At 44.5% G+C, this 14,458-nt stretch overlaps 1 protein-coding gene across 1 annotated transcript in view; it reads left to right on the top strand.

Moving 5' to 3' along the window:
* SLC25A45 (solute carrier family 25 member 45) overlaps positions 1–10,006 on the top strand; it is a 40,009-nt gene extending 30,003 nt beyond the window's left edge. Inside the window, exons 3-7 of the mRNA XM_075281413.1 lie at positions 4,211–4,254; positions 4,354–4,425; positions 7,112–7,294; positions 8,255–8,522; positions 9,738–10,006. Of these exons, the coding sequence (XP_075137514.1) occupies positions 4,211–4,254; positions 4,354–4,425; positions 7,112–7,294; positions 8,255–8,522; positions 9,738–10,006 (836 nt within the window). The remainder of the gene's footprint in view (positions 1–4,210; positions 4,255–4,353; positions 4,426–7,111; positions 7,295–8,254; positions 8,523–9,737) is intronic.
* The last annotated feature ends 4,452 nt before the right edge of the window (positions 10,007–14,458 follow it).

Here is a 14,458-nt window from a genome sequence, read left to right as displayed (position 1 = left end):
GTTTCAACTACGTACCATATCTAAAATGATTGTAGTCATAAAGTGTGGTGCTATGAGGTGCAGCGAAGGAGGAAAATTATATATTTATACTGTACACGGCGGGTGAGGTTTGGTTTTGTGGTTTTCTGCAACACTTCAAAATCTAAGCCCTCATTCACATCTGCATGGGGAAGTCCACATGAGGACCCCCCGGATGGAATACTGAACGCAACTGCAAGCGGTGTGCCAGTGAAAGCACACGGACCCCATAGACTATATTGGGGTCCGTGTGCTTGCCGCCAGATCTTCGCAGGGATCATGCGGACAGGAAAGTAGTTCACAATCTACTTTCCTGTCCATATAATTTGTGCGGGCAGTGCACGGCAAGTACAGGGACCCCATTATAGTCTATGGGGTCCGTGTGCTTTTACGGCACAGCGCTTCGTGTTGCGTTCGGTATTCCGTTCATGCGGACTCCCCAAACGGAATACCGCACGCAGATGTGAACGAAGGGTAAAAGTCTGCCCATGCAAGACAGAATGTTTAGGTTACATGGCCGAGTGTTCATTCCCAATGTTTTCTAATATTTTTAGAGCATGTCCTATTTAGATCTGTTTTCAAGGATTCGAGATGCCCATTGAAATGAATGTAAACTGATAACGCTCATGTCATCTGAGTGATTTACGTTAAAAAAAGGGTCAATACTTGGATTGCACACTTAGTCGTGTGTATGAAGCCCTGGACTGTTTGTGCATGGTAAAAATTGGCTTGTCACCCTAAGTTTTCTCAGGTCCTTCAGGGCTTGTTTCAGTTTTAGGTAAATAATCATTGTAGGCTAACCTACAATGTGTATCACCATTTTTTTTTTTATTTATTGGAATATATGACTTCTTTGCTACTGTGTTTTTATTTTCTGATTATATATTTTTTTTCATTCTATTTTCTGTCATGTCATGATTATGTGGCCTTCGTCTTCCTGAGCCATAACCCATCAAAAGTAAAACAATAGCTAATGCTAGATTCCATTGGCGGACCAGAACGGTGGATAGGATGACCGCTGCAACAATGTTCAAATACAAATCCTGATGGATCCCATTTCTTTACAGCAGGTGCCTCATTTACATCACAGACAAGAAACACCGCTTTAGATAAGATCACTGTCTCGTCTTTGCATCCACTACTTACAATAGTTAACATCATGCCCTTTAATCCTCCTCCCTGCGTAGAGCATGTCTACAAAACTCCTCCATAGACCTCAACAAGTCAGCTCCAGACTATTGCTGCCTGTGACTGCTGCAGACTATGGCTGCTTTCAATAAATATAAGAAATAGTAATACCGTATATACTCGAGTATAAGCCGACCCGAATATAAGCCGAGACCCCTAATTTTACCACAAAAAGCTGGGAAAACTTATTGACTCGAGTATAAGCCGAGGGGGGGAAATGCAGCAGCTACTGGAAAATTTCCAAAATTGAAATGGTCGGAGTTTTTGGGTGCAGTAGGTGCTGGGGAAGGGGAGGGGGTGTCTTGGCTGGCTGTCTGCCCCGTCCCTGAGCTTGAGGACTGTTTCCCCCCCACACACACACATGGAACTCAGCCTGGCTGAATATAGGGTATCTGCAGTGCTCCTATTAACCCCTTCCCAACGGAATAAGAGCACTGCAGATCCCCTATATTCAGTAGACCGGGCACTGTCAGACACAGGAATACCTAATGTGTATGTGTCTCACAGTCATTTTCTACTTTTATATTTATTCTAGGAAAATAATTTTTTTTTTTTTTTTGCTGACTCGAGTATAAGCCGGGGGAAGGCTTTTTCAGCACAAAAACTGTGCTGAAAAACTCGGCTTATACTCGAGTATATACGGTATATTACATTTAAGGGTAGGTTCACACGGGGTTTTTTGGTCCGGAACCTGCGGCGGAGGCCATGAATGGGCCTGGTCAGGAGGAGGGAGTGTCTTCAGGCCGAATCGCCAGGTGAAACGGCCTGAAGAATGAGCACTTCGCTTCTTTTTCCGAGAGCTGGAACAAACCGTCTCCCAGAAAAAAACTCCTGAGCGGCTCCCATTGATTTCAATGGGAGCCGTCTTTTTGGTCAGGATTTTGTGGTGAATATGGCCTCAAAATCCTGACCAAAAAACTCAGTGTGAAATTACCCTAAGATGTTTATTTGCATAAAACTGAAACAAGTCTTTACTTTGTATATGATGTCCTATAGTAACTTAGGGTGACAAATATACAAAAATAGAAGCTATCGGGAGAAGCATATACCTCTTTCCACCTATGTAATGGGAATGTGCTTGTTTTCTTAGATTTTCTTTTGTCCAGCATTACATATTCTGTAAACGTCAGAAAACATTCAGTGTGACAAATATTTAATTAGGGGACATCTAAAAGGTCTGTTTCCTGTTATTGTTGAACTGCGTCTAACCTGAACCTGTGACATAGTTATTTATACGGGTTGGTGAAATTATGGGTTGTCCCATGAACTGAAGACTGCAGGACCTTTCTCACACTTCACATTCAACCTGAGCAAAGCCTCTTGGCAGTCGGCACTTAGGTTTAATGTGGAGTAGGAGAAAGGTCCTGTGGCCTTCAGTTCGTAGAACAATCTCTTTAAGTCATGCACTTTGAGAAAAAGTGACATATTTAAAGGGGTTGTTTAAAGGGGTTGTCCCTTATCATATCCATGTCCTATCTATACTGCTTGTTATGACTTTTCCTAAATACACTGCTTCAGCAAAATTGCTTTGTTTGTCCACTATCTTAATTTATTCACTTCATTGTTGAGACTGCTTCTATGGCCCTTGGAATTATCTGCTCATTTCCCAAGTGACGTAGCTGCCTGCTCTCAGGGGGGAGGGAGGAGGGGCTAAGTGCACAGGAGTGAGCCTGTGTCTGTAGCTGTTCCTGTGTCTGCACCACACGTGACCTAGCTTCCTGCTCTCAGATAAAGGAAGGGGGAAATGAGTGCTGCTTTCTTATATAAAACAGTCTAAATCCTAGTGGGCTAAAGGACCTTGTCCCTCTGCTCACTAGGATTTAGCCGACTCTATAGAGAACAAGCTAAATCCAAGTGTTATAGGACCTTTGATGACATCACAGGCCCTTCAGTTGTCCCATAGGATCACGCTATGTGGTGGGCGGAGCTACACACTAATTTGGGGGTGGAGCTAAACTGGAGATAGTCGGACAGTATGGCTTTGCAAATGAAACTCCTCCCGCCAATTGACGTCGAAAACCAGGAAGAAAGAAGTCTTTGCAGCAGTGAAGACTGGTGAGCAAGGGACATGGGAATACCACTTTAACTATCTGTTCTTAGTAATGGTGATTCATTCCCTTTAAGTAAATAACATCTTTTCATTGTGGAATGAAAATTTATCAGTTTTTCACTGATCTTGCTGTTATGAAATCAGAACCTACATAGATTCAGAAGTTAAATTGTGCATAGCCAATGTTTTTCACAGTTAGCACACTGACCCATTATTTTCTATGTCCGCATACACATATCCATGTTTTATCATGGTTCCGTGAGTGGGGCTGTAGCCCAGGCAGCGCCGCACCTCCCATGAGGCGACCTGAAGCGACTGCTTCAGGCGGCACTATGCCAGGGCCTCGGGAGGGCGGCATTTTTGCTGACCTAGCTGTCCTGGACTGGCTTAGCGTCACCGTGTCTGCAGCCCGACATGGGAAGCGAGCGGTGTATTGGGGCGGCCCTACTGAACGCAGCGCTGCTCCAGCGGCCGCCCCTCACACTCAGGCAGAGAGCAGGTCCTCTCCCTGCCTGCTCTTTGCCTGCGAATACCGCTCGCTCCGCTCGGCCACGCCCCATTTCCGCTCGACCCCGCCCCCTTCCGCTCGACCTGTCCCTTTATTGCGAACCCGCCCCCTCAGCTCCGCCCCTCATCGGGGGGGGGGGGGAGCTTTCTGACGCCGCTTCAGGCGGCAGAAAGCCCAGGTTCACCCCCGAGCCCAGGCAGAACAGGTCCTATTCATGTCCATTTTGTGGTCTCATCTCACTGAAGCAAATCACTGGGTCCATGGAGGCATGGACAGCCCACAGATATCATTCATGTGCCATCTGTGCCATTTCACCATGGACCCGGCCCATGCACACAGTCATGTGCATGTAGCCTTAGCTTTTAACTGGATATTGACGCAACTGGCGATAAGACAACTTTGATCACTGTCACCCATTTCACGTTGATCAACTTTTTATCTTTCAGGCGCCCTGGGGATTGTTGTTGGACATCCTATAGACACAGTTAAGGTGAAGAACCTATGTCTTAGAATGGAATGACAATAGTTCTTGTTATGTACAACTTGCTGGCAGTAACATGACGTTGTGACATCTCCTGCTTTGTTACAGGTACGCCTGCAGACACAGAGCAGGTACCGAGGAATTCTAGACTGCATAGTGAAGACTTACAAGAAAGAAACCGTGAGTGCTTACTGTTATATATTGCATGCTATCATGGAAGAAATCAGATACCAGATAACATTATTAAAACATGGAAATGATAAAAATGTATGCTGATAAATTTATATTATTTGTCAAAAAATTGTGGTGCCAAGATATTCTCCCAAATGTTTCTGAGGAAGCAACATGTTGGGTAACTTTATGTATGTTATCTCTGTGTCCATGTACGGTGGCCATTTGCATATTTACCTATTTTGACCCTTACTGGTTACAAGCAATCACCCATGGAATGGTCTTGTGGTAAGAAAAGTCCCAACATTCCCTTTAATAGTTCCTTACTTTTCTTGGGTGTAAGGCAAATGGTGTTATGGAAAGATCCTCTGTTTTTGAAGTTAAAGTAGACAACATTGACTACTATATTTTGATTTTATAATTTTTTTTATTTTTTGCATCAGTAACAGCCCTTTGATCTACTCCTTAGGCTGGTCTTACACGACCGTAATGCTTTAACGGTCCGCAAGTTGCTGATCAGCAACACTAGTTGCTGATCATCAACTTACACTCCGCAGATGTACGTGACCTGCCGCACTCGCCCATAGAGTTCTATGGGCGAGTCCATGCAGTGCCGTGAATTGCAGCCATTACGGACATGTTCTAAAAAGTGCGGACCTCGGTTGCGGCCCGGCACACCTGGGAGAAAATATCCGGTGGTGTAAGAGGCGGCATTGAGTATAATGTGTCCGCAATTGAAAACCCTCAATTGCAGACCATTTGCGGACTTAAACTACGGTCGTGTAAGACCAGCCTTACTCTCTTTCTTGCACAATGTTGCCTCTGTGGGTGGTTGGCTGGTAGGTTCATGCTGACGGACTCCTTTTCTCTGATTTCTCTTCTTTCGGTCTTACCCTCCACCATTACCCATCGCTGTACATTCCAGCCAGAACCTTTGTCATTTCCAAGACCATTGCGGTACTCTGTGTTGGATCTGTGAATGATTCTTGTTTAAATAGTGTAAATAGAGTCAGATGAGCATTTGTAACCTTGGTCATACGCCAACATTTGTAGGACTTTGGTTATAACTGGGTTGCACACCATGTTATCACTTTACATTATTTGTTCAGTTAACTGCTTGCTATTTTAGGCTGTTGTTTTGGCATGTTTGTATTTTTTTTATGTTCCCTATTGCCAAATCTCATAAAAAAACTTAAGTTAACAAGCATTTGTAATAATAAGTAATGAAGGATATGGGGGATGTCTTTAGGACTTCTTAAAGCCAGATATAAACTGGCCAGAAGATTCCCAGATTGCCCCATTGTTTTGTCTTCCCTCACCTACCTGACCTACCTATCAAAGTTAATGGACCCACACTTACTCCAAACTCAAAAGCCTGTTGCTTTGGGGAACGTTTCATTCTGCCCTGTCCTTCAAGCCACGCAATCCTCAAGTCCTCCTGCCCTTTCCAACTCAAAAACCTTTTTGAATCCACTCCTTCATCTTCTTCAACTTGGACTACTGCAACACCGTTCTCTATAACCTCCCAACAAATACTTACGCTCCTCTTTAATCCACCCTCAGCTCTTCCTCTCTCTTAAGCCACCTCTCCTCATTTTCATCAACCATCAAGTAATTGGAGTTTATGACAATAATGTCTACATACAAGACCATCCAGAGCCTGTCCCCTCTCTGCATCTCCGACCTAATCTCCAGATACCTTTACACATGTAACCTCCGAACCACTCAAGATCTTCTCTGCTCTTCAGTTATCCACTTTTCATAAAACTGTCTCCAAGATTTCTCCCATGCACCTTGGAAAAATATGCAAATCTGTTTTCCAAGATGTAAATAGGAAAACCGTGCCTCTGTTTGCTGCCCTCTAGGATCAGCCCCCTTAAACATCATGCCCAACTTTTCCAACAAGCCTTGATGCTATGATGCGGGGTTTAGCCAAATCAGTATCCCAGCTGTGGACAGCGCTGTTACGATCTGGTTGGACCTCCTCAGCACAGCGTAGGGAAAACTGATTTGGCAGAGATGAGGAACTTCTAGACCCGGTTCTGGGGATAATATCACTCCTTCAGGAGAGATCACCTTCACAGTATGGAGACTTACAAAAGTCTTTTTCGCTCCACTGGGGGATTATGTCCACAGTTGGAATACTGATATGGCTAAACCCCACATCATGGCATCAAGGCTTGTTGAAAAAGTCGGGTATGATGTTTAAGGGGGCTGCTCCTAGAAGGAGTGCAAAAAGGATTTTGTAAGTCCCCATCGCCTGTGAATGTGATCTCTGCGTAAGGAGTGCTATTATCCCCAGAATCCCGTGCAGCTCTCACACATTGAATGCACTACTACAATACCTAAGACTGTCCCACTTCAATCTTCAAGACTAACTTTTTCAGGAAAACCTAGAACCTGCAATATCTCCACTGCCATCACACTAGCATCTGACCAGTTTTACCCTCACCTACTGTCCCTCTCCCCCCTGCCCTTCCACGCAGGGTCCCAGGGTCCGCTCCAGTTGGTCACCAAATTAACCTATTGTGCATATTTTTGTATTATGTATATAAACCCTCTTCAGATGTAAAGTACCATGGAATTAACCGTACTCTAAAAATACATAATAATGATAATAATAATGGATTTTGCCAAAAAAAAAAACCAAAACAATCTAATTTTATATAAATTTTTCTTGTTTTGCCTTCCTTAGATTTTTGGATTTTTTAAAGGAATGAGTTTTCCCGTGGGATGCGTGGCCGCTAGTAATTCCTTAATGTTTGGATCATATAGCAATGCATTACTCTATATATCTGGAACAGAGAGTAAAGACTGGAAAAATCCACCACAAAACCATCACGTCTTTCTAGCTGGCTGCTTTGCTGGACTTGTACAAGTAAGTTTTGCAGATCTATACTGAATTTGATATTATTTCAAATATACTCAAACTGAAAAAAAATGCTACAAATCTATGGCAAATGCTTGATAAAAGTCAGGCGATCATACGATACACTTATATACATTTTTTGCCAACCCAAAACCGAATATTTCCAACACGATGGATCTGGTTTTGGTAGGCCATGAGCCAGAGTCAATGGCCATTGTGTTAATTTTTCAGTAAGGTGAAATGGGCAAAATTGATGTGTTTTTTTTTTAATCAACTTATCCTCCATGTGTATGGTAGCTTTACAGACTCCAAAAATGATGAAGTACAGACCATCCCCCAGGCACCATGGAGTGATAGCAGGGGTGAACCATGGGTTTCTGCCGCTTGAGGCCTGGGGCTGCGCGGAGGGGACGGGGCCGAGTGGAGCGAGCGTCTTTAGCAGGCAGGGAGAGGACCTGCTCTCTGCCTGAGCGTGAGGGGCAGCCGCTGGAGCAGTGCTCCCCAATCCACCGCTCAGTGATGGTGACCCTAAGCCAGTCCAGGACAGCTTGTCCTGGACTGGCTTATATCAGCAAAAATGCCGCCCTCCCCGGGGCCCTGGCATAGCGCCGCCTGAAGCGGTCGCTTCAGGTTGCCTCATGGGAGGTGCGGCGCTGAGTAATATACAATAGAGTGATATACAACAGAGTAGTATCTCTGTGTATAGTGTCACCACCTTATCTAGGCCTTCAGCAGCTGAATAGAGCTGTAGTGACTCTTCTTTTCTTGTCCCAGTCCATTCATCTGTCAAGAAAGATAAAGAAAGTGGTCAGTGTCAATCCTGCAATATTTTACGATAATTTTTTTTTATAGGTATAGCCATGTACAAATACCAGAAATAAATAAAAAAAAAAGTTTGATTTTTTACTATACTATAGCTTACTTTTATAACATTTCCAAACAAAGTCATACACACTTATATATCTGCAGGTATTTTTTACAGCACCAGTAGACCTGATAAAAGTGAGGTTGCAGAACCAAACAGAGTCATTCAAGAGACAAGCAAAGGCGGACAATCTTCAGGCTCGGTATCGTGGACCTGTTCACTGTGCTCTGAGCATAGTCAGAGCAGAAGGCATTGTAGGTCTCTACAGGGGAACAAATGCATTGATTCTACGGGATGTGCCCACTGTTGGTTTATATTTCATAACGTATGAAGTCCTTTGCAAACGGATGACTAGAGATGGTGAAATACCAGGTAAGACTGAGCGTTTACACTGGGCACTGGATGTTAGGTGTATGTGAGAGTAATATAAGTTGGGGGAAAGGATTTTCTCTTGGCCACATTGCCATTTTGTGTATCCTGTCTGTATAGACCAGTGGTTCCTAACCTTTCTAATGCCGTGACCCCGCAATACAGTTCTTCATGTTGCAGTGACCCCATTCAATTTGGAATGTGCGTCCATAACGGCGTGCATTCCAGCTGAATAGTGCTCCTGCAGACAGTAGCGCGGCTTCTCAGCGGCTAAAGCCATCGGAAATATGTATTTTCTGATGGCTTTAGGCATACCTCCAAACTTTTGAAGACCAGAAAGAAGGACAAAATGTGCGGTGTGCGCCGCCCACTTTTATGTTGACTCCGCCCATTCCCATTCATTTTTTATGTGCTCCCACACAGTATAATCCTCCTACAGTCACCCGTGCATTATATATCCCCCCGCCATCTCTCCACCTGTTTCATGTCCCCCATCTCTGCCCCCAGTGTCATGCCATACCCCCCCTTCATCTGCCCATAGTTTCATGTTCCCCCATCTCTGCCCAGAGTTTCATGTCCCTCCATCTCTGACCCCAGTTTCATGTCCCCCCGTGTCATGCCGTACCCCCCCTTATCTGCCCACAGTTTCATGTCCCCCATCTGTGCCCAGAGTTTCATGTCCCTCCATCTCTGTCCCCAGTGTCATGCTGTCCCCCAGTTTTATGGGCCCCTTCATTATGTTCCACCTTAATGTTTAAAACAAAAAAAAAACCCCACTTATACTCTCCTTCCAGCTCCAGCTTCCCGCTCTCTCCGCAGTCTCGCTCACTCATACAGTTGTAGGCACGATGTGACGTCATCACATCACGGCTACACATGCAGAAGCCGCAGCGCAGTGTTAAAGCAGGAGCTGAGCTGTGACAGCTCCTGCTTTAATCGCTTGTGTGTTCCACTCATCGGTGTCCTCCGGGCGCCGATGAGTTGAAACCGGGACATACCTCCCACCGACCGGGACGGTTGGGAGGTATGCTTTAGGCGACCCCTGTGTTTTGGTCATTCGGCCCCCCGCCGGGGTTGCGACCCACAGGTTGAGAACCGCTGGTATAGACTGAAGGCAAACTCACTTATTCAATTTTTTTTAATCTTTGCAATATAAATCTGCAGAACCCATAAATGTATATGCACCATTTTATGAATTCCTTATTTTTTTATATGTAGACTCATGGACTATGCTCTTTGCTGGAGGTTGCGCCGGAACGGCGGCATGGGCCGCTGCAAACCCAATGGATGTTATAAAGAGCCGTTTGCAGATGGATGGGATGCAAGGTGCCCGATATCGCGGAATACTTGACTGTATTTCTAAGAGCATTAAACAAGAAGGGTTGCGTGTGCTTTGTAAAGGACTCACAGCAAACAGTCTCCGCGCCTTTCCTGTGAATGCAGTGACTTTTCTGAGCTATGAAAAGCTTCTAGAGAACTATCGATAAATCTGTTACCAACTACAACTTGTTTCAACCTAATATTCTTCTGTGTGTGTGCACATGCAGACTGATATATAATCCCTTTATACTTAACCAAACATTTGTAAAGAGGTTGTTGGGGATTACAAAAGTATGGCTGCTTTCTTCCAGAAACAGCACACCACCTGTCCATAGGTAGTGTGTGGTATTACAACTCATGCCCAAGGAGGTTGTCCTTGAGGCAGCAAAAATAGGTATTGTTTTCCTAATTACATCCTGGAAAACAGATTTGCATATTCCCCAGAATCCCTCAGTGGAGCAAAAATGGCTTGTAAGTCTCAATACGTCTGCAAAGGCACTCTCCTTAAAGGGGTATTCCCACGTCGGATACTCACCAGTCTTCGCTGCTGTAAATTCTTCTTTCTTCCTGCTTTGTTGCGTCATTGGTGGGCGGGGTCACATATGCAAAGCCAACGGCGAGAAGACGTCGCTTCTATGCAGCTCGCCCTGCGTGTGCACTCCGATGCAGCTAGGCATCGGACATTCAGCCTTCACAATGCAATACAGACCCAGCATCCGCTGTAATAGAGAGGCGGATGCTGGGGAGGGTTCCGCTCCTCCACCCCCTCCGGAATAGCAACATTGCTCCTGCCGCTGCTGGCTTCATGCAGGGCAGGAGCGTAGCGATGTTTCAGGCACCTGTGCCGGCGTCTAACCCTCCCCGGCATCCGCCTCTCTATTACAGCGGATGCCGGGTCTGTATTGGCGGCCCCTTCCCCCCCCAAAGTGTAAACTACCCCCCCTCCAGGCTCCTCCCTCCCCCCTGAGAGCAGCAGATACATCACTTGACTTTTGACCAGATAAGTCAAGGGCTGTGTCAACAATGAATTGAATAAAGTAAGATAGTGGACAAACAAAGCAGTTTTGCTCAAGCAATGTATTTAGGAAAAGTCTTACATTCACATTAACAAGCAGTATAGATAGGATCCTTGTGATGGGACAACCCCTTTAAGGAGTTCATAGTCCCTGAACTCAGCCCCATTCATTTTCACGGAGCTAAGCTGTAATACCATGAACAACCCATAGACAGACGTGGTGCTGTATCTGGAGGAAATTATTTATGTTTTTATATTACTTGACAACAACTTTAACAAAAAGCCCCCCCAAAAAAAACATGCAGAGACAGATACCATGTATTATATAGTCTTTGTCTGCTTGAATATTTGGAAAACTTTGAAAGCTATAAAAAAAACCCCTAAAAGATGGTAATTGGGACCAGCAAAAACCTTACCTCAAGTCTTTGAACCTCTTTAGGGTGAATGTATTTAAAGGAGTTTTTTCAAGTAAACAGGAAAACCCAGGGGGGCCTGAGAATGGGCTAAAATAAAAAAAAAAGGTGCAATATTCACCTACCTCCACTCCACTGTTTTAGCATCAGATACCCTGTTCCATTACATGCCAGGACTGGTTGGGCCTGAGGTTGAGTGGCTCAGGTGACCACTTCTGGGTACGGGTCACATCACTGCTACAACATCACTGGTACCCATTATCAGCTTATAATATGGCCATTCTGGGCACCCAAATTTTTCACCAACTTTAACAATTGTATGTTACTTAGAAGCGGCCTCCACTGGATATAGGATCTTACATGTATCGGCTGCAACTAGTCTTCCCATAAGCAAGAGGGCAGCATCATAGTGTAGGCCTCTTCCCAGCATTGTGATGGTACCCCAGACCTCTGATCCCTTGGTCCAGCAGCATCCGAAGTGCATGGTGTACAAACCAAACTCGGAACTGGTTGAGAATGAGAATTCCTATAAATGTTCATTCATCAATAATCAGCCCATTTATAAGGTCCTGAAAACTTTATCCTGGTGGGGGTCACAAGGTTTATACAGTCGGGGGCCCATGGTAATTTTTATCTACCCTGGATGATCATTAACACCGTGAGCACCGGTGAGCGTTTTATGTTCTCCGCCATGAAACCGTTTTTTTTTTAATCGGACACAAAGTCCGGCATGTCCGACTTTGTGTCCGGTTAAAAAAAAACGGTTTTGCTGCGGAGAGCATAAAACGCTCACCGGTGCTCATGGCCGGACACTTTTCAAACCCATTCAAATGAATGGGTTTGAAAAATGCGTGCAGGTTTCCATCTGCTGTCCAGTTTTGGGCAGGAAACGGAAGCCTGCATAATGGAGACCCCGGTCGCAGATGTGAACGAACCCTTATAGGTCAGTAATACTTATTTGAGCCTTAAATTCAATATCTGCAAAAAAAAAAAAAGGTGACAATTTCGTGAGGGGTTTTACAATTTTAATTTGACTGTTAGGAGGTTAAAGTGGTGGTAGACGCCATGTAAATGTGCAGGGACTGGGACCACTGGCGGCCATCTCTTCACCACTTGCAAGTGTGGCCAAGAAGCCATGGATTTAGCCTGCATGACCAACACCAGGATATGTTTACACTACTCTCCCCGAAACAGTCAGCAGATTTAAAGGGACTCTCCACCACCAAAATTGCTTTTAGGCCGGGGGCCGCAAGTAGTTTAACCCCTTAAGGACCAGGCCATTTTTTGGTTTCGCATTTTCGTTTTTCCCTCCTCACATTTCAAGAGCCATAACTTTTTCATTTTTCAGTTCACAGAGTCACATGATAGCTTATTGTTTGCGGGACAAATTGTACTTTGTAATGGCACCATTCAATATGCTGTGCAATGTACTGGGAAGCTGGAAAAAAATTCAGAATGAGGCGCAATTGGAGAAAAAATACATTTGCGCCATTTTCTTATGGGTTTAATTTTTACAGCATTCACTGTTTGGTACAAATGACATGTTACCTGTGTTCTACGTGTCAGTACAAACGCGGTGATACCAAATTTATATAGTATTTGAAATTTTTTGATACTTTTAAAAAAATGATAAACTTTGCAAAATAGAAAAAAAAAATTGTGTCATCATGTTCTAACACCTGTAACTTTTTCATATTTCCATGTATGGAGCTGGTTGTGGTGTCTTTTTATGCGGGACAAGATGACGTTTCTATTGATACCATTTGGGGAAAGATCCGATGGTTTGATCACTTTTTATTCAATTTTTTATAGGAGGCCAAGTGTTGAAAAAAACGCTTTTTGGCTGTTTTTATTTTTTTTGCCGCTACGCCGTTCGCAGTACGGGATAAATGTTTTAATATTCTAATAGTTCAGGCATTTTGGAGCGCAGGGATACCTAATATGTTTATGTTTAATGTTCTTTAATTACTTTTATAGCTGATCTAGGGAAAGGGGGGTGATTTGAACTTTTATATTTTTTTTATTTTTTTAATACTTTTAAAAACTTTTTTTTTTCTTCTGTTACATTTATGATCAGACCCCTTAGGTACCTTGAAACCTAGGGGGTCTGATCGCTCATACTATTCACTGCAATACTACAGTATTGCAGTGAATAGGAAAATCGCAGCACTTCTATTAGACGATGCCTCTGGCATCCTGTAATAGATCTAGTGCAGAGACAAGCCTGGAAGCCTTCAATAGGCTTCCGGCTGTCATAGCAACCGATCACCGCCCTCTTGTGACGTTCAGGAGGGCGGCGATCGGGGAAACATGGCGGCGCCCATGCCGCCGGCGCCGTTTACACACTGCGGTCACGTTTGACCGCAGTGTGTAAAGGGTTAACAGCAGCGATCGGCTCGGGCACCGACCGCTGCTGTTAGTGGCAGGTCCTGGCTGTATTATACAGCCGGCATCTGCCGTGTATGGAGCGAGCTCAGCGTGTGAGCTCGCTCCATACATCCCCATGCGACCCATGACGTACAGTTACGTCAAGGGTCGCTAAGGGGTTAAAAAGCCACGACTTTGTCTCAGTGTTTTACAGTACCTGCAAAGTGGATGGGCTTCTGGCTAATCCTGTCCACACTTTGGAGAAAAATATCCGCTGCGATTTCCAAAATCATTGTGGTTTTGTAAATCGCAGCATGTCAATTATACCTACGGCAACGCTGCCCTTTTCAGTATAACAGGGGCAGAAAGTCTGCAGAAGACTATGTGGAATCTCTGTGAACAGACCAAGCTGCGTTTCCGTTGCGCTTTTGCACTACGCCCACAGCAGGTCCAACCAAGAATTGCCTTTTTACATACACACTCTATTTCTCAGCTTCATTTTTTACTGGCGCGCCATTGCCGTCGTGCGTCTAGCGTGTAATAGTAGACAGCTGAGAATTTCTCCTGTTAGGGCAGAGTTTCCAAGTTTTCCTACATATGGAACTATTTATGTGGGAAAACATTTGCTACCATCCCAAAATAATGTGTGTATCTGTTCTGAGACGGAAGCAACATCAGAAGCCTTGTCCAAATATGGTTTAGTCTATGGAGCCTGTTCCTGTTGTGTACACTGGCAGGAAGAATTGATTTCCGAAAGAATGGCGTGCTTATATCACATTTTGTGCTCTGGGCCCTAACACAAAATTGGTGCCCCTACGTACCAT

This window comes from Leptodactylus fuscus, chromosome 7 (assembly GCF_031893055.1).
Source record: "Leptodactylus fuscus isolate aLepFus1 chromosome 7, aLepFus1.hap2, whole genome shotgun sequence".
NCBI lineage: Eukaryota > Metazoa > Chordata > Amphibia > Anura > Leptodactylidae > Leptodactylus > Leptodactylus fuscus.
The sequence above is the reverse complement of the archived record's forward strand: the minus strand, read 5'-3'. Positions and strand labels throughout refer to the sequence as shown.